The sequence below is a fragment of the Panonychus citri genome, unplaced genomic scaffold (assembly GCF_014898815.1).
Source record: "Panonychus citri isolate SS breed McGregor unplaced genomic scaffold, ASM1489881v1 Contig00125, whole genome shotgun sequence".
In the NCBI taxonomy this organism is placed as follows: domain Eukaryota; kingdom Metazoa; phylum Arthropoda; class Arachnida; order Trombidiformes; family Tetranychidae; genus Panonychus; species Panonychus citri.
The window spans coordinates 226310-248522 of record NW_026515530.1 but is presented as its reverse complement, the minus strand read 5'-3'; the positions used below and the strand labels follow the sequence as shown (position 1 = coordinate 248522).

Here is a 22213-nt window from a genome sequence, read left to right as displayed (position 1 = left end):
TGTAAATTGTTGACTCTGTTTGAACTTGAGTCGATTAACTTTAAAATGTGAATTGTGAATTTTGGATGAATTTTAAACCATTAACTTTTAAAAGTGACATTTTATTTTGATGAACTTGATTTATTCTTGAAACCTAAATTAGTTCTCCATATAGATGACGCATCGAAATATAAGTCAAGAAACAGCAAGAATGCGGTTGGCTGCTCTAGTGAATCGCAGTGCAAAACTCAGGAGGAAATCACCAATTCAGGATGGGAAGAGATAAAAATTGGTCCAATAATCCCGCAGGAGTTGATGAACTGTCAAAATCCTCAAACAAATTACCGTCGAAAGATCATCCTTCCTACTCCCTATGTTGTGAATTAATTGAAATTGATTTGATAAAAACACAGATTCTGAGAGGATTAATAGCTAATTTCCACTATCCTACCAATCCTATACGTTACTTTTTAAATTAAAAAATTTAGCTTATTTTGAAATTTATTTGTATTTATTTATTTATTTATTCGGCTTTTTCTATCTTGATTTTATTAATCTTGTTTCATTAGTAAACACAAAAATCACAACTTGTTTAATATTCACTATCTTTTAACTTTTGTCATTTATGTTTTTGCCCTCAAAGAGGTAAGTTGTTTTTTGTTTGTTATGCGAGTCCATGAGGTGAATGTGGTGACCTTTGGGGTTGCCCTTTCACCTCTAGAGATGAGCTAAAATGAATTTAATTAAAAAAATTAATTAATCATTTTATTAATTAAATAATTAATTAAGCAATTAATTAATTAATTAATAAGTTGATTTAATTATTAATTTTTTCCCAATTAAAAAATTAATTAGTTGATAATACTTATTTCAAAAGAATTAATGTGCTTATTTGTTTCCCTCAATTTTCCATTTTTCCCTCATTATTGAAGACTACTCGCCTTTCAGTGTCTTTTTTGTCGACATATTTGTTTAAAATATTGTAAAAAATATTTCATTTGTTTTTCTTCCTTCAAAGAAGTAAGTTGATTTTGTTTTTTTTTATGTGAGTTTTGAAGCTGATTTAAAAAAAATTTCTATTTCATTACAATTTGTCAAATTTTCTATTTATTTCAAACAGTTAAGTAATTGGTGTAATTCAATTAACTATTGAATATGGAAAGTGGTAATTGTTCTCAGCGGTACCCTGAAGGGTTGACAAAAATCAAAAGCCAAATTAAGAGCGAAAGAGGAAAATGAAAATGAAGAAATCCCAAAACTGACATAAACAAACAAATATGGTTAATGCGAAAAGGTCGGAAACATTTTGCAGCAGCAGATACTTTGAATCAAAAACTTAAAGCCATGTATGAGCGAAAATTGGTCACAGAAGAAGGCGACAAACTGAAAGAAATGGAAAAGAATATTACAAAAACGGAAAAGAAGCGGGATGAAAAAGCGCAAAAATCCAAAAATCTTTTCAATGATGTCGGCAATAAAATGCCAAAACCAATTGAAAAAAAAGAAAAAAAAAATGAATAAAAAAAATGAATAAAAAAACAAAAAAACAAAAAAATAAAAAAGCCAAAAGGCAAAAAAATAAAAAAAAAAATAAAAAAAAAAATAAAAAAGCCAAAAGTCTAAAAAAAATAAAAATAAAAAAGCCAAAAGGCAAAAAAAATAAAAATAAAAAAGCCTAAAGGCTAAAAAAAATAAAAAAAAGCCAAAGGCAAAAAAAAAAAATAAATAAAAAAAGCCAAAAGTCTAAAAAAAATAAAAATAAAAAAGCCAAAAGGCAAAAAAAAATAAAAATAAAAAACCCAAAGGCTAAAAAATAAAAAAAAAAAAAAAAACAAAAAATAAATAAAAAAAGTATAAAATAAAAAAGTATAAAAACCAAAATGCTAAAAATATAAAAAGTCAAAGGGTAAAAAATATAAAAAAAGCCAAAAGGGTTAATCAATATTTTCATATTAAAATCTAAAAGTTGATTACTTAGAATGAAGTAATAGTGATATTGGTATTTAGTGAAAAAGTATAAATTTATTTATACAATCCATCATTTATTGATTCAATGATAACTAAACTTCAAGTTTCGCCTTTTTTTGACAAACAAGAATATTGTCTCTCAAAGTATTCATTTGTATTTTGACTTCACATGAGGTAAGTAATTTTGATTTAATGCGAGTCCAAGGGTCTAATGTGGTAACCTTCGGGGTTGCCCTTTAGTCTCTAGTGATGAGCTATCCATTATCATAATGATTATTGTATCCATTCATTGATGATTTTAATTTTTTATTAGCGATCGTTGGCCTATCAAAACATTGCCCGAGCTGCATTTATCAAACAGTGTACTTGAGTCAAGTTTTAAGTTTGTTCAACAAGTGAAAGAAATAATAAAGTGAGATTAGTTAGAATTTATTTTTATATAGTTTATATCAAACTAAAGTCAATTCTCATAAAAAACGTTGGAAATTTAATAGTTTTGGTAAGTCAACTTCTATTTAATACAAGTCCAAGATATAATTGTGATTATCTTCGGGATTATCCTTTCATTTTCTAGTGATGAGTAAAATTCATTAAGTTGTTTGTTATTAATGCAGCATATTGTTTCACATTTAAATATTATACAGTATTCAAGTAATAACTTGGTTATAATCTAGACAATGGAACACAACTTCGATCTTGATGTTAGACAAAGAGTAAGTTGTATCTTATTGTGTATAATTTTCTATATGACTAATATTTTTTCTCTCGTTGTATTAGTTACTTAATGAGTATCACTCAGCCTTAACAAGTCTTACACGAGAAGCAGAACCTATTCTTGCAGCCTTGAAAGATCATGGATTCGATATTGATCAATGGTTCATCCAATACAACTCAAATAATCTGCAAGAATCAATTAATATTATTCTGGCTCGTAAGGTACCTCCTGAACACAGTCCAATTTATAGTTTGGTAATTAATCTCAATGAAATTGATATACTTCGAACACAAGTAATTCATCATATGAATATTCTGGCTTCTAATCCACAATATGCCCCTCCATTGACCGAGCTAAACTGAGAAAGATACTATTCTGTTCATTGTTTATTTTTTCCAATACATATCTAATATTTTCATATTCACTATAAATCATTATATTTATACATACTCTTCATTCAATAACTATGTAAAAAGTACAAACAAATATTTATCAATTGGAAAACATGTTGAAAATAACAAAAGAGCCATTAAAAATAGTATCAAATGTATAAATTTTTATTTTAAAATTTTATTTTCGGTAAAAGATGGAATCAATCTTTTTATAATCATGGAAAAGTTCCGAATGTACTCTAAATCGAGTAATTCAATCGTGATAAAATGGATAACCGATTTAGTTTTTGATAGTTAAAAGTACTCATGCAATACATTATAAAATAATGTGAATTTTTGTGGATCAAGGTCACAGTCACAAATGAATTGGAATAATATACAGCTTAATGATAAATTTATTGAATATAAGATTTTCAACAGTTATTCAGATATACTGTAATATCTCAAGGTCTGTGACAACAGCGATCTCTAAACTCCAGGGTTTAAAAATGTGGAGAATAACTGTTTCAATGCTAGATGACCTTTAAATGTGTCATTTTACCCATGACCTGAATGACCTTGATCTTTTAATATGACAATTGAGTATCGCTCAAACTCATATCACTCAAGTCTCTCTGACTCTTAGTTCATAAGAAAATTGTGTAAAACGTTGATAAATAGTTGAATAGCCCTGTCTATCTGGTCTTTTTTGAATTCATTGGTTCTTGACTTATAACTGAAATGAGTATGGAACTAATAATCTTGTATATTAAAAATATCGAATGACCATGTAATTAATATTCATTTATCGCGAATCAAGTGAATATACCGTAAGTGAAAACTAATGAACAATATGCATAACTTTAAAGATATGATTTTTAATATCCATTTAAGGAAAGAAAACAATAAAAGATTATAAAGGATACATAATATATTTTTTTATCATAATGAATATATGAGATTAATTTTCAAGTACATGGTGACCATAAGCATATGTAGAAACACCATCACTTCTTATGTATCTTTTGTTATCAAATGGGGTCATGGCATGTTTTGAATATCAAAGTAATTGAATCTCGTGTAGATGAGATTCAAGACGATTAATTTTCAAATGTAATATAGCATTTGATCCAATGGCCTGTTTTTAATCCTCAAATATTACATGTTGCATCGCTGCCCTATTGACTCCTTTTGCTCGCCTTTGCTCGCTTTTCCTCCCCTGAATCCGTGGTATAGTCATACAACTTTGATTTGGGTGCCACAAACTCGAGCATGGTACCACCAGCCCACTCATCTTTTAAATACCCGATTTCTTTCTCATTAATCCTTGAGTACTCACGACGGTCAACAGGGTAATTGCTTGTACCCATAAGATGACTGATGGGGTACATAACTATGTCCGAGAGCTCCTGGTCTTTGATCACGTAGATGAAACTATCTGTATCAGTATATATTAGCTGGACCCGATCTACATATTCTAATTTAAAATGATTATAATGAAGATCATACATCTTCATTTTATCTCGAGAACAGCAAACCAGATAGCAATTGGTTTATCCTTTTTAACACTTTTCTTTTTCATTTTAAACAACATTCTCTCTTCGTCCAAAATCAGGAAATTCTCACAAGTATTAGCTCGCAAGTGTTTTTCAGTAGCTGCACCATCCAACACAAGATAAACTTGTGTGTGAGTTTTCTTTTGTCCTCAATGGTCTTCCCGTAAATACTATTCACCATCAACTTCCAAAAGTCTTTTTCAAATGAAGATGTAGCTTCTTTTCGTTGATTTGTGCAAAATTCAACATATGGTTTAAGCCATTGTTGCTGTTTGAATGAAATCACTCGATGTACTTTCGTTACAATTAAACCTTCAAGAATGTAAAAACCAAGAGTAGCACCCAACACTACATATTTTTCTCTCTTGAGGAATGTGGTCACAAGTTTTGGAGTTTTGGTGCTTTTATTCCCAATTTCCGAAAGTCTTTGTGAAAGAGCTTTTTGATATGGGCTAAGCATATCGTCAGTGATGGTCATTTTATGAGGTGCTAATGGATAATCATTATGTACCTCGTGGAGATTGTCAGGATATTCCAAGTCAACCTCTAGAATGTAGCCTTTAGACATATTTGGACCATGACCTCTTATTGTAGTGAGAATATCATTGAAATAAGCTGGATTTACCCAACTGAAGCCATCAACTGGTAGTCCTTGGGACATAGCGTAGCCATATAAATTGTTGACATCGAAATAGGCTAATGTGGTGAGCTCTTTTGATGAATCATAATCGGGACAGCTAGGATTATTAGCTTTAACGTGTCTTTTGGATACCTGAGTGAGACCACCACGAATACCTTTTTCCACCATTAATAACATATCAGGATCTGTGATCAAGCCAAGTTTAACTCCTGTTTTCTTCATCGCTGCAGCCCATGCGAGACCAGGAGCGGAAAAGTAGTGGCAGGGATCGATTCCAAAGTGTCGAAAACTGGTTTTCCTGAAGTTTTCAAAGACGGCAGCTAATAAAATAACATCAACTTTCAAGTAAATGTCATGTAATTGCCTTAATGTTGTACACCCAAATTGATCCCAAATATTGTTGACATGAGCATACATCTCTTCAGAGATATGAGAGTCAGTCAATGTTGAGTAGAAAGCTTCTTTTGGTGGTAAATGATCAGTATCAAAATCATTAATCGACTTGAAATACTCATATGGTAAACAGCTTTTCTTCATTAATAAATCGAAAGGTGTTCCAGCTGCAAACACTTGACTCAATAAAAACCTTTTGAATACTTCAGGAACTGATGAAGCGAGATTGTCAAGGGATGAAGAGAGAAAACTGTAACTATCAAGGAAAACCAAGTCATCAAGAATGAATGCGATATATTTTTCCATGGTGTGTGGAATCAATAGTGGTGGCTTTTCAAACATTCCAGATCGTAGAGCATTAATGATAATATGTCCGTCAAAGTTTTTCAAATTATGAAAAATGACGGGAATCTTGGATGGCACCTGGTAAGCGATGTTACAAGCTTGATGAGCGGGACCTCTAAATCTACCAGTGAAATGATCATGGTCTCTTACACGGTCACTATGTAACTTTTTCCCACAAATGTGACAGTTCTCTATATTCTCGAATTCATGTTCATCAAGTGCGGACATTGACAATGGCTTGAAATTTTCTTCACGATGTTTTTTCAACTTTTCTTTTATTTCAACAAGCGCTGTGAAAAATTTTTGACCAAGATTTCGACCGAAGGATAGTCTCTTTTCAATTATATTTGAGTTCCAGTCAACAGCTACAAGTGCGAAGCTAACAGGTACCAAGTCAGCGAGAACACGTTCTGATCCTTCAACTTGAGTGGATAGAGTTTCAAAATCACCGTAAATCACATATGGAAAACGGCTTTCTTTTCGATAATCATTTCTAGTTATGTATGAATTCCGTGAGTCAGGTTCAGGAAGAATGATCCGTTGAGCTTTATGAAGTAAACAATCTTCTAAATGAGCTTTCAATCGTTCTTCATCTCTGAAAGAGTTTATGCAGCGGTGACAAAAATGATGATAAGCTCTACCTTTCTTACTAGCTAAACGATTAAAATTTGAAATGGCAAAGTAGTGATCGTTATGTAGAAGAAGGTTACAATGTTTTGGATTTTGTTTATCCATAACTTTGATTGGCCAGATTGTTTTTGTTGATACTTCGTATTTATAAACATTCACTGACACATTGTTCTTTCTACAGAACTTGTTGATAGATGTAACGGGAACAATACCTTGCACATCAGAGAAGTCATAAAGTCGATGGAACCGTGAATAACATGATATTCTTTGTGGATTATGAGCTGGAGCATGGAGACAAGCAAGAACAGCGAAAGTGAAGCAATTCGTATCACACGCTGGTGAAATGAGACACTTTTTGTTTGCAAGTTCACGAGGTAATTTAATTGAGCGACACCCTCCTTTATGAGGTTTGTATAAGCCAAAGATGATGTCCACGTTGATGAATCTATTGACTGACCATCCTGACCCTCGTTGAGTGAATTGATCTATGAAAGAATCAATTTCAGTGAGTGATTTTCCAACTTTTTTAGTTAAATTTGATCCTTGATATATTTTGAGTAATGTACTCGTGAACGTTGGCTTCAATTTCTGTTGTCCATTGATTGTTTCTTTGATCATTTCAAGTTTAACACTTATTGCGGCTTTAATAAGCTTCATCTTGTTGATCGCCATTTTTAAAACATTTATGATATTGAGGGATAAGTTATCATAAATTGCACTTGTATCAACAGCATTTGGATTCTCGGTTCGATATACAACGAAGCGATTTCCCATAGAGCTCATCAACTTGTGAAATTGTCCATTCTTTGATGGGAATGATACATTGAGTGATGGGTAAGGTTTACCACAAATTTTAGTATGTGCCCGATACATGCCATAGCGCTTGTAAGGCTTTTTGTTGCAATTTCTACATTTATATGTACGATTAGCAATACTTTCACCTTTCACTGATGATGATGATGATGATGATGATGATGATGATGATGATGATGATGATGATGATGATGATGATGATGATGATGATGATGATGATGATGATGATGATGATGATGATGATGATGATATTTCAGTAGTTGAACCATATGACTCATTGTCATATATTATTGTTTCATCGCTGGAACTCTATGAGAAAAAAAACCATTGATGAACTAAAAGTACTTCAAATTGATCAAATTTTACTTACATCGTTATCCATTTTGATAGAATGTGTATAATATACTAGAATTGAAACTGAAAATAGATCAAATTTAAACAAAAACTAGATGTTATTAACTTAGACTTATCACTAGAGCTGAAAGGACAATCCTAAAGATCATCACGATCACTTTTTCAACTCTCATTTTAACATTGAAGTGAACTTACCAAGACGAAAGCTGGAGACAAACTAAGAGATAATAGAATGGTAGCCAAGTTCGTCGACAAACAAAGACAGAGAAGAATAAAAAGAACCTGTAAAAATACGAAAATAAATAATTGGTAAACAAACTACGTCATCATATTTATATTTAAAAAAAGCTAAGCATTAGTTTTATAGAAAAATGAACCATTAAATTATTTGATTTCATTGTTGAAATCTATTGATTCAGATAAATCAATAAATTAACTGAATGGATTCATTAAATGATATCATGAAAAAATAATCATGATCTATTGAGAATTCATAAAATCTAACCTATTCTAAATCCCTATTACTCAGCTCATCACTAAAGGTGAAAGGGCAACCCCGAAGGTCATCACATTCACCTTTTGGACTTGCATAAGAAAAGAAAACAACTTACCTCTCCAAGAGTTGAGACACAAATGAGGAAAACACAATAAATAAACAAATATTGCGACAAAAAAGACAGAGAAGAATAGAAAGAACCTGTAAAAATACGAAAACAAATAATTAGTAAACAAACTACGTCATAAAACTTATGATAGAAAAAGCTGAAAAGTAATTTTTATAGAGAAATGAACCTATAAATAATATGATCGAATACTCAAATCTATAGATTTATTATTTTTTTTTATTTAATTGAACAAATCATGTGGATGATTTCATCATGTAAATAATCATGATTAATTGAGAATTACCGGAAACCTAACCTATTCTAAATCCCTAATTACTCAGCTCATCACTAAAGGTAGAAGGACAACCCCGAAGGTCATCACTTCTACCTTTTGGACTCGCATAAGAAAAGAAAACAACTTACCTCTCCAAGAGTTGAGACACAAATGAAATAGAAAATAAAAATGTAAACAAGTTTGTCGACAAACAAAGACAGAGAAGAATACTGAGGACATGTTCACATAAACATTATCTATTAACCAATAACAAATGATATTGTTGAGTGAGCTCAAATGGAGGGAGCAGGTTAAATACAAATGAAAACAAATAATGATTAGTCATCATATGAACGCGTAAAAAAGCAAAAATTTAATTACTCAAAATAATGATTAGTCATCATATGAACGCGTAAAAAAGCTAAAATTTAATTACTCAAAATAATGATTAGTCATCATATGAACGTGTAAAAAAGCTAAAATTTAATTACTCAAAATAATGATTAGTCATCATATGAACGCGTAAAAAAGCTAAAATTTAATTACTCAAAATAATGATTAGTCATCATATGAATGTAAAAAAGCTAAAATTTAATTACTCAAAATAATGATTAGTCATCATATGAACGTGTAAAAAAGCTAAAATTTAATTACTCAAAATAATGATTAGTCATCATATGAACGCGTAAAAAATCTAAAGTTAAATTACTCAAAATAAATGATCATGATTTACTCCGATATATATTATAGAAATACTATAAATCCTAATCAAAATGAATAATGCAGGTAAATATAATATGACTTCATTCAAATTTGAATTGAATTTTTATTTAGCTTTTGATATTTCATATGTATAAGGGGTTATTTTCAGTCCATTTTTTCATCATAATTACATTATTAAGACAACATTTAATAAAAGGTTTTTGAATAACATGGTGGGGACAGGGTAATCGGTCAATATCTCGTATGGCTTTATGTGTACCTCCAAAAGAGAGAATATTCAGGGTAGGGATATTAAATTCCATCATAATTTCTTCAGCTTCTCTGGACTTAACTGCAATCATTTTTCTCTCAGGGGATTTAACAATATCATAAAATTCTTTCAATAAGTCTCCAAATTCTTTCCTTGTTAGCTGTAGATCATCACTGGTATTAAATTCTAACCCATGATGGTTTTTGGTTAAATAGTCTATTTCGAGTGAAGGAAGAGGGTAATCAGGGACATCAGATGCAATTGATACCTTGAGACACATAATCTCGGAGACACTGAGACATGCAATCTCTTTTGGATAGTAAACTTTATGGATACGAAACCCTTGCGTATCAAAATACCCACAAATATCGTCCATCAGTACGCTGGGTGATGTTGGATAAGATAGAAGAGATTGACAAGTGATAAGAAAGTTTGAGGGTTTTCGTTGTAAAATTCGATTAACAGTTCGTGATCAAAATGTTTTATATTCTCAACAGCGAGATTAGGTCTTGGTGGTAGTTGTAATGGAGCGAGAACGTTGCTAAGGAAGAGATCCCAATATTTGCCAACAATTGGGACAAGAGTAGCTTTTACTTCACTAGATAATGGTTGACAAACTTGTTGTACAATGGATGATCCGTAGCTTGATGAAAGATGAGCGGCAGTAAAAAGTGTTGAGAGAAATTTGAATTTTCCAACTCTTTCTTCTTTGACTTTTTTCTGTAACTTGACAAGATATACAAGTGCAGGTTGAAGTTCCAGTAAACGTAAATTATTAGCTCGAGATAAAAAGATGAATTTATCACCCTTGGTTACTTTTAAACGAAGATCACCAATAGATTCTATCTTTATATTATAAAATTCACTTGGATGAAACACATTTGCTAAAGTTGAATCAATGAAGTTTGAGATGAAAAGAAAGTCTGAAAGTGTACATGAAATACCATATCCAGTTGGTGAAGCACTTCGATTATAGGCGGTGATGTTGATTCTTGAACAGAAAATTTCACAGTTAACAATGGTCCAAGATTGTTTGAGGTAGATGAAATCACCAATATGTATCGGTCGAGAAGAGAACCATTCCATCATAGAACTAAACACAAAATGGCGGATATGTCAATGTGCTTCTACTTATATTGAGAAGAAGAAGCGCCATCTACTGTTGATTGATGGAAGTATTTAAATGCGCGGTTTTCGAAAATAGAGTCGCTAGAATAGACTCTATATCAGGTAAAGTCTTAGCTCCAGTTACAATTATACTTCCAGTTGAGAAATATTGGAGAGTTACACCATTTTCTTTCAAGTAAATAGCCGGAAATAGTTCAGGTTCATATTGTAAATCAGTATGAGCTTTCAGTAAATGGGCTGAATTTATCATATATGGTAAATACGATTGAGCCACAATATTACATATTCGTATGAAACTGACTGAATTATTAGGAAATATTTTTTGTAATACAGTTGCAGGTTTGCTTACATCAATGACACCAGTTGCCACTACTTTACCGGATGCAAATACAAGGAAAGTACACCCTTCAGATTTAATTACTTGAGCGTTATAAGCTTTTTTACGTTTTGAATTATCAACAGTAATATTTATTTCACCGTTAAGATTCCAGAGACTCACCATTAATTTTATTTCATATTTAAGCGACTCGTAATTCTGGGGGCATAAAGACATGGTAATAGATATTTAAAAAGTACACGATACTTACAAGTAATATTATAAAGGTTATGATGATAACAACAATTGGACTCATTGATGAATGAATAACAAATGACTAATCATAAAGGAGAGTGAACTATTTACAATAGTTTCATACACGTAATGAGCGGGAAAATTTGCAATTAACTTTGTATCATGATTTTATTGTTTGGCTTTTTTGATTATATATACTTTGAGCTGTGTTTTTTTGTTTTATAATGACTTGAAAACATTAATGGAAATAGTATGACAAGATATAACATTTTTTGGATAATGAATCTTTGGTAATGAATATCAAAATACAAATGAAATTTATAGGGGATACGTGAACATGAAGTTAGTTGAGCTCAATGGGGGCTGGAGCATATACTGGGTTTCGCTCGAGGTTTTTGATGTGATGGATTAATTGAACTCGGAGAAGATCTATCTCATTGAGGGCAATAACCAAATAGTAATTTTTGTCATCTTTTTTCGGAATTTTACGTGCCAAGATTTTACCAATTGATTCATCAAGGTCATTTAAATTGACTGGAATAGTCCATTGTTGAATAGGAAATTCATTATTCCTCAGATTTGCAACGATTGGTCGAGCTTCCGTATTCAATTGAGTCAAAAAAGTGTAATAGGTAGCGAGCAACTTAAAGATGAGAATGAAAAGAAAAAAGGTTAAACTCAAATCAGGTGAAAATGCTTCAGAGAAACTTACTGTCTGAACACCGTCATCAACAAGTGCTGCTAATCGGGCTTGCATTCGTTCTATGATGAAAAAGGGAAGAAAAACATATATATGTTGTAAATTGATTATCATATGTTAAAAATTACACCTTACCATCCATTTTCTTTTAAGTATTCGCAAAGATACAATTCAGATTAATATGGAATTATAGCTGTATCTGTGTATTGAATGTATAGAAATATATGGGTTTTAATTAATTTGCTCGTTACTAGGAATCAAATGACAATGATGCGTATCATCATAACAGCTTTCTGCTTTCGATTCTATAATAAAACAACTTACTTTTATGGTATAGATATATATGACCAGTTATGTAGATATTAAACTTTTTTCCAACAGATTGAAAATGTGAGTGTATAACTTGAAAGATACAAAAGAAATTTTATGTTATTTATGTATTATGGTCTGGTTTAAGTTCTATACATATCTTGCTGCTTAAAAACTTATTTTGTAACTTAATCTTAAATCTAATAAGATTAATCAATATTATAATATGATTAATTCAATAACTCATTGTTTTTTAAAACTAAATACATATAAAATCATTATTGAAGCTTGTATAGTAACCTATCATTGTAAAGACACTCATCTGACACACGCTTTTTTATCAACATTGACTTACCGCTTAGGAAACAAAAATGACAGAGAATTAAAGAAAAAACGGCAGTTGAAGGCCACACTAGTCTATAATTTTTGAAAAAACGAAAAGTGAATGAATTATTATTAATAACTTTCTTAAAAATCTATAAAAAAATATTAATTTATCAATTAATAGAATATTCAATCAACTAATTGCACAATTAATCAACAAAGGAAAATATTTTTCAACTAATATAACTATTTCATTATTTAATTGATTAATTGATTAATTGTTTAATTGATTAATTGATTAATTGGTTTATTTTTGTTTTAGTTCATCACTAAAAGTGAAAGGGCAACCCCTAAGGTTACCACATTCACCTTTTGGACTCACATAATAAGGTTAATCAACTTACCTCTTCGGAGGCAGAAACACAAATGAGCCAGAAAATAAAAAATGTAAAGTTTATCGACAAACGAAGACAGTGAAAGGGACGTAGTCTTGAAAAAAAAATTGTAAAATTGAGGGAAACAAATCAGCTAATTAACTCTTTTAAAATAAATATTATCAACTAATCAATATTGGAAAGAAAAAAATTAATAATTAAATCAATCAACTAATTAATTAATTAATTAATTAATTAATTAATTAAGTGAATTATATTTAGATCTAATTCTAAAATTAATATATGAATCTAATTATACTTTAATGATTATACAATGTATTATTAATGAATAAATTCTTTCAATTAATATGAATTGATTTAATTATTAATTTTATTTCGATTAATTAATTAATTAATTAATGATGGATTAATTAATTTGTTAATTTAATTAATATTAGCTCATCACTAAAGGTGAAAGGGCAACCCCGAAGGTCACCACATTCACCTTTTGGACTCGCATAATAACTGTGATCAACTTACCTCTTTGAAGGTAATAACACAAATGAAATGGAAAATAAAAAATGTAAAGTTTATCGACAAACGAAGACACTGAAAGGCGAGTAGTCTTCAATAATGAGGAAAAAAGGAAAATTGAAACAAATAAGCACATTAATTCTTTTGAAATAAGTATTATCAACTAATTAATTTTTAATTGGAAAAATTAATAATTAAATCAACTTATTAATTAATTAATTAATTGCTTAATTAATTATTTAATTAATAAAATGATTAATTAATTTTTTTAATTAAATTCATTTTAGCTCATCACTAGAGGTGAAAGGACGACCCCGAAGGTCACCACATTCACCTTTTGGACTCGCATAATAACTGTGATCAACTTACCTCTTTGAAGGTAATAACACAAATGAAATGGAAAATAAAAAATGTAAAGTTTATCGACAAACGAAGACACTGAAAGGCGAGTAGTCTTCAATAATGAGGAAAAAAAGGAAAATTGAGGGAAACAAATAAGCACATTAATTCTTTTGAAATAAGTATTATCAACTAATTAATTTTTTAATTGGGAAAAAATTAATAATTAAATCAACTTATTAATTAATTAATTAATTGCTTAATTAATTATTTAATTAATAAAATGATTAATTAATTTTTTTAATTAAATTCATTTTAGCTCATCTCTAGAGGTGAAAGGGCAACCCCAAGGTCACCACATTCACCTCATGGACTCGCATAACAAACAAAAACAACTTACCTCTTTGAGGGCAAAACATAAATGACAAAAGTTAAAAGATAGTGAATATTAAACAAGTTGTGATTTTGTGTTTACTAATGAAACAAGATTAATAAAATCAAGATAGAAAAAGCCGAATAAATAAATAAATAAATACAAATAAATTTCAAAATAAGCTAAATTTTTTAATTTAAAAAGTAACGTATAGGATTGGTAGGATAGTGGAAATTAGCTATTAATCCTCTCAGAATCTGTGTTTTTATCAAATCAATTTCAATTAATTCACAACATAGGGAGTAGGAAGGATGATCTTTCGACGGTAATTTCCGTTTGAGGATTTTTGACAGTTCATCAACTCCTGCGGGATTATTGGACCAATTTTTTATCTCTTCCCATCCTGAATTGGTGATTTCCTCCCTGAGTTTTGCACTGCGATTCACTAGAGCAGCCAACCGCATTCTTGCTGTTTCTTGACTTATATTTCGATGCGTCATCTATATGGAGAACTAATTTAGGTTTCAAGAATAAATCAAGTTCATCAAAAATAAAATGTCACTTTTAAAAGTTAATGGTTTAAAATTCATCCAAAATTCACAATTCACATTTTAAAGTTAATCGACTCAAGTTCAAACAGAGTCAACAATTTACACTTTAAAGTTAATCGACTCAAGTTCAAACAGAGTCAACAATTTACACTTTAAAGTAAATCGACTCAAGTTCATCAAAAATACAATGTCGCTTTTAAAGCTAATCGACTCAAGTTCAAACAGAGTCAACAATTTACCCTTACAAAAGTTTATCGTTTAAAATTCATCCAAAATCTAAAATTGATACTTTTTATAAGTAAACGACTCAAGATCATCCAAAATTCACAATTAACAAATTTTTAACTTTTAAAGTCAAATCGTATTTTTAATGTTGACTCGGTCGAGCTTAAACGGAAATGATTGATTTTATAACATTGAGGTAGAACCTGCTCCTTAAATCAACCAATAAATTTTACCAAAACCCAATATAAACACCTGTATAATGAACCAGGGTGCCCTAAAAACACCGGTTCAAACTATTACATTTTCTTGATTTTGGACCACCCTATGTAGAAATAGACTGCTTTAGTTGCCACCAGGGGGCGTTTTAATCGATGCTTGTATCAACCAATCAGAGAACTCCAACTGTGCCAGAGGTTCACTTTTTATACTACTGACAGAAAAGATGAGACCAAAGTTTAAGCCAAAAAGAAACCGAAATCAAAATCAAGATATAAAATCAGAATCAGAATCAGAATTGAATCAGAAATAACAGTTGGAACCAGAATTAGAATCAGAATCAAAACCAGGATCAGAACGAATTGGAACCAGAATCAGTGATGATAATAATAATAAAGTCAATTGTAAATGTTGAATGATAATCGAAAAGTTGAAAAATAAATCACAATTAACAAAAAAATAATCAATGAAACAACAAAAATTAACATTTAGATCAATTGTCTGATCACAATTAACTGATCACAATTAACTAATCACAATTAACTAATCACAATTAACTAATCACAATTAACTAATTAACTTTTTTTTAATTGTTATCAATAAATTAACTTCATCAATTGAAGACCTGGCGAAGACACCAAAATTTGTTGAACAAATTAAATTAACTAATTGCTGATAATCTTGATGATTAACTGATTAATTTTAATCAACAACAATTTTTTTTATACATGAAGATTGAAATTAATATCAATCTTAAGGTTTATATATAAATCTTATTATCATCATTAATTAAAATCTTAAAATTCAATCAACCATATTGATCAAATCGACCATATTAATTAACCATAAGGGTTAATTAATATCAGGTAACAAGGAAAAAATGATTAATAAGTAAACTGAATAAAAGAGACAATAACAATTCGAGTTACTTTTATCGGGATGAATAGCAGAAGTGACAAAATAATGTCCATCTCCACGCCAACAAATTCGCTTTTTCTGATCATCCCAGGAAACTGCCGGTTCCTCAGGCTAAATTAAAACGAAAAAGACAATTAAATCACTGGTATTATAACAAATATTTTGAGTGAATTTACTTCTCCAGTAATTTTAGCAGCTTCTTTTCCTTCTGATCCATGGAATTGCGTTTTCTTTGAGCCCCAACCAACATCCACTTTTTGAATGCACTCAGAGTGATCGGCATAAAGATCTTTTTCAACCAAGACATCGAAAAATCTTGTAAAGAGAAAGAGTTTATCTTTCTTGGAAATTAAAGCGACACTTTCTTGATCAGGGCTTGAAGAAACAGCGGCAATTCCTTCCTCCACAGATCCTACACAATTAATCCGTTTTGATGCAAGTGAACAGGAAAGAATAGCACCATTGTCTAAATAGATATTTAGAGTATCAATTTCTACAAAAAGGTCGATATGTAAAGCTGAAGAGCCAATAGCTCTTTCATGATTGATAAATGTGAGAATTTTCACCTAGAAAAAAAAAGAAAATGAACATTATAAACAACTGATAAACAGACAATGTATGAAATCTCACCTCTTTAGACTTTTTATCTATTGACACAACCTCATTTGATTTAGTTACTGCATAAATTGTATTATGAAAAGAGTCAATGGTAAAACAGGAAAGACCCGAGGATAAATTTGAATCAACGATTTCACTGAAGGATGAAAATTTCAAGTTTTCCATATCTGATATAAAATCAAACAATTAATGTTAATTAGACTTGCTTGACTTGATCAAAATTCTATTTAATTACAAACCTTGTATAAAGATGGAAACCAATAAAGTAGATAAGTGAGGAAACAATTAGCACTGACACAAAATGAAAAAAATGAAAAACTAATTGTTAACATACAATTGGAATGCTAACCAATTTAGTAACAAACAAGTAATGATCACAGGTAAAGATGATGGGATCAAAAGAAGATAGTAAACAAATTCCATTACCTCTAAAAATTCATAATTAACGAAAAAGAGCAACAATCAAATTGAAAATTCAATAAATTAATTCGCTTAACAAAAATTAAGAAAATTTTTTAAGCTCCAATAAAGTGAACATGTGACTCAAAAAGAAAACAAACGTTTGGAGGGACCGATTACTAATTTCGAATCGAATATTCTAACAATTTCTCTGATACGAAAATTAGATTTTAATTGATAAAAGAATTAATTTAATTAGATTTGTATGACCAAATGATAGCAATTTTTCAATTCAATTTATTTATAATTGGTAACATTGAGTGATGAACTTTTTGGTTCAATTAACAAGGGAAATTCAAAGAAACAAATGAATGTTAGACTTTACACCGCACCTAATGAACTTTACAGTGGACCTTCATTCATGTCTGGATATTCAGTCGATCGATCTGCCTGAATTTTGGGAAGAATACAGAAGTTTAGCCCAAAAAGCGGCAAAGGATTTCGTTGAGAAAAGTAAAGAATTGTTTGATTACTTTGGTGTCGATTATGTTGATAAAACACACGCAAAGCAGTTAGGAATTTATATTTACCCTGAACCTTTGAATTACAATGAATTTGGTCCACCAAAGAAAAATTGGATTCGACTTGATTCATCAATTCGTCTCACTAGATCGAGTGAATTTAAAATACCTGAAAAAATTGCTGATAAACCAGGTAAATTAATCTATATTTCTATGGGAACATTAGCCTCAATGGTTCCTGATATGATGAACATGATTTTCAAAGTGAAACTGAATCTTTTCCAGTTAATCATGGAGTTTTTAGTAAAAAAATGTTTCAGCAATGATGAATTAGACAATTGTTTCCATGTTAAATCTTCCAAAAGGACACATTGTCCAAGTGAGTTCTCATAGTAATCAGATGGACAGGACCAGCCACGGACGCAGATTAAGGGACAAGCCCGTTTTTCAGATTGACCACACTTTCGAGGACAAGCACTGCCACAGTCGCTGTAAACCTTGCCAACAATTCGAGGTTTGAATTCATTTGGCCATGAGGGTGATGGATCATTGATGGGGAATGGTGGAGGTCGAGGTCGAGGACGTCCAACAATGTTTCCTGGTAAATGTCGTGGAGGTTCAGTTGTGGTTGGAGCTGAGTCACAATATTCAGGAAGGACACATTTATCATCAGAGTTTTCGTAGTAGCCTTTAGGGCAAGCGAAACCGGGTCTACAAAGAGCATTACAAATTTGTGGCTTGGGACTGGAACATTTCAATGGGCAAGTAGATCCACATTCGCTGTAAACCTTTTCTGCGGTTGGAGGTCGATATACAATGTGACCTGGTAAATGACGTGGAGGCTCAGTTGTGGTTGGAGCTGAGTCACAGTATTCAGGGAGGACACATTTATTGGCAGAATTTTCATAATAGCCGTCAGGGCAGAAAAGTCCAGATTCACAAACAGCGATACAACTATCTGGTGCAGCTTTGCCACAAGTTAAGCGACAAGGAGATCCACATTCTTTGTAGACCTTTTCGACGGTATTAGGTTTTGATTCGCTTGGTGTGGAATCGACAGGAGTTGGAGCTGAATCACAATCTTCTAGGAGGACACATTTACCTTGAGAGTTTTCATAATAACCTTGAGGGCAGAAATAATCAGCTTTACAGATTTTGATACAATTTCGTGGTTTAGGTTGTGCACAAGTCAAAGGACAAGCGGTTCCACACGAATTATAAACCTTGTCGGCTGTTCGAGCCTTAGATTCACCTGATAATGGAGCCGATGAATTAGCTACTGCAGAAGCAAATGAATCCGCTGAAGCGACAGCAGAAGCTTCATCTTGAGCTGAAGCGATTAGAACAAAACAATTGACAACAATTGAGATAATTAAAAAGCTCATCTTGATTAACTGTTAACAAACAATCTGATCACTTGTAAAGTAACAATTAATCTCATGGGCCAACCTAAAGAGACCTGATATTCATAACAAATTTGTTTACATGATTGAAAGTCATTAATTATTATAATCACTCATAGCATTTGTATGAATCGAAATTAAGTTTCCATGACAGAATCGAATTAAATCTTATCCATAACTGTTATGATATGGTTAGAGATAGATTTAGTTAACTTGATGAAAGTTTTTCCAAAGCTGATGAAAAGTTTGAACACATCGAATTGAAATCCATCAATGATTGAGAATCCAAACCAAAGACCCAAAATACTTCCGATATAAATAAGATAATCGACCAAAGGAAATGCTGGATAAGCTATGATTCTATGTTCAGGCTCTATCGGTGCTTTCAAGGCAAAAACACTCATACTCCGATTATTTTCGCTAAATAAATATTTCTGAAAGAATTTAGTCTTCCACTCATTTTGAATGAAAGTCATAGTAAAAGTGTTATGTTCACATTCAGGATCTCGAACTGTTTCAAGGCAATTTCGATAAGTTTCATTTTTAAAAGTTAAATCGAAAGTATGATTTTCATACTGATCATACATTTTCTCTTCGTGTAAAACATAACCAACTAAATGACCGAGTGTTAAAGCAGATCATCTTGGAAAGTACCGTCCAAAATTAAAATGGAAAGACCCTTCAACGTTACGAGAGATGTCAACGATACGAAGCAGATGTGCCAAGAAAACTTTGAGCTAATAAACAAAAAGCTGGATGGACTTACGTCCCTTGTGAGACGTACGTCTAACGTATGTGCGTCGAACAACGAAGCCAAGGAAAAATTTGAGAGAGCAAATGATTATGAAAAACTGCAAATGTTACCACAAATTGTTCCTGATTACGCAAAGACGTTTACGAGCCTCGTAGTGAAACAACAATTGCGAAAGTAACTAGATGTCACCACCTGTTAACCACCACCAGTATAAATACCCCGCAAATTTTACAAGAAGTTGTTATTTTTAAAGTTACCGTTCAAGAGCCAACATCACCCCTCTTTCCACTTGTGCAACACAAGTTATAAATACAACCAAATCAAGTCGACACACAACAATCTTTTAAAACTATTTTAAATACGCAACGTACACCTACGTCACCCATAGCCGCAACATGGTTAAACCTTCAATGGTAAAAGATCTCCCTAAACCTGCTACGTCCAAAGAAGCTCGTAAATCCCCCATTAAAAAACCAACTACGCGTCCAGCTATAGCTCCGGCAACAATTGTACTTGTTGAATTGCAACAATCGCTGGTGACTTTGAAAAATCAAGTCAGAGAACTTCAAAACGTATTGGACCGTAAGACAAATAGAATTATGGAAGAACTTGAGAAAGTCAGGAAGAAGAAGTCAAGGAAAGAAAAGAAATCGACAAGTGGACAACCAAGTATCGAAAATGTGAAGAATGTTGTGTATTTCTTTGATGAAAAGAGAGGAACTTCCATATTGAAAATAATCACCCTGGGAAAGAGCAAAGGACCTTCGCATTGCAAAGTACCACATGGATAAAGAAGTATACCGTTTTTATTGAAAACTAATCTTGATAAAATGGAGCTGAAATGGCTATTAATGGCGAAACCGACGAGGACGAAGACGCACCAGCGAATGCGACTGTGGCTTGATACGGACGTACAAGTATTTTTAATGTAACTTTAACTTGAATTTTAATCAATTTTTCAATAGTTTTAAAATGATTTCCCCCTATATTATGTATCCCTCCCTCAAATCAGATGTAATCAATTTCAAAGAAAATGTTTATCTTTATATATTCACGAAGTGCGTAGAGTAATCCAGACTCTCACTTCAGTTTAGAAACTAACCTGTACACCTACGCACCTACGTAGCAGGTCCGAAAATCTTTTATATTTGTAATCAAAATTGTAACAGTTACTAACCACTGTATTACGAAGTGCGTAGAGAAACTCTAGCACTTCACTTAATCACTTATGTAACCCAAATACGCACGTAGTTGCACCCTTCCCTCAATCAAACTTATAATATTGTATTCCCCTAAAAAGCAAATTGTTAACTTTGTACGCACGTATTAGTACGATGCTTCTTGTAACGTAACGCAGTTACGAACCTCTGCCGGTAACGGGCAGAGAGTCTACTTACTAATCAAATAAACCGTGAAGGGTTCGTACGAACCTGGAACTATTTGCAAAAAAAAAAAAAAACTAAATGACCTGGATTATGGATCAAAGTATTCGCATTGATACACTTTTGTAAAGTAGCGATTCTATCATAGTGCCGACAATTAGTTTCGTATGGATATTCAAGTGATTTTTGACTCATCTTTCTATAGCTAATAAAGTTGTGTGACTTATGATCACTTATTGTAATATAAGATTCAGCTGATAAACTTGGAGCTAGGTCGAAATCGCTTAGTCTTACACCGAATGGTATTTCTAGTGTTAACCTTATTAAAGCATAAGTATCAACTCCAGACAAATCAGCTCTATTCTGTTTAAGCACTTTGCCGTTATCTCTACAGTCTAATCGATAAAAGACTGCGAGAGAATTAATATAAAGTTTTGTTTTGCACTTTCGATTGTCATAATATCCAAAGTCTTTCCAGGCAATAGCAAAACCGAAATTGGATTTTGGAGCAATATTTACAATATCTCCAAATGTGATAAACTTGACTGAATATTCATTAAAATATAAAAGTTCAAAATTCGCATTTTCACAATTAATATCAATCGATTTATTGCTGTTTCTATCGTAACTGTTTCCAGTAATATTTAGCATTTCTTCTGGATGCCAGTAACATAATTCCGTCAAATTAACAATAGTTGTAAGTGGAACTCGAAAATCAAACGCTGGTAACTCAACATACGTTCTATACTCGAATGAGACATCGTTTCGAACTTTGAAACTAAAATATTCTTTCGTAATAATGTACAATTGGACCAAACAACCAATTAAACAAATAAATTTAAAGAAAATTAATTTGTTGTATAGAAATTTCATCTTTTTTTATTGAACTCAGTAACTGAAATGTTGACAATTTTTCTCAATTCAATTCGATCTTTACGAAGATTGATTGAAAGAAAAC

The 22213-nt window shown here is 31.4% G+C and overlaps 2 protein-coding genes across 2 annotated transcripts in view; one reads left to right on the top strand and one right to left on the bottom strand.

The window, feature by feature from the left end:
* The window catches only part of LOC128390700 (uncharacterized), a 110939-nt gene that overhangs the window by 18440 nt on the left and 70286 nt on the right, over nucleotides 1–22213 (top strand). The gene's annotated exons all lie outside the window — the stretch shown is intronic.
* LOC128390701 (furin-like protease 2) lies at nucleotides 17905–19171 on the bottom strand. The gene has a single exon (XM_053350456.1). It carries the CDS (start codon nucleotides 19099–19101, stop codon nucleotides 17920–17922), a length of 1182 nt encoding a protein of 393 aa, XP_053206431.1. The 5' UTR covers nucleotides 19102–19171; the 3' UTR covers nucleotides 17905–17919.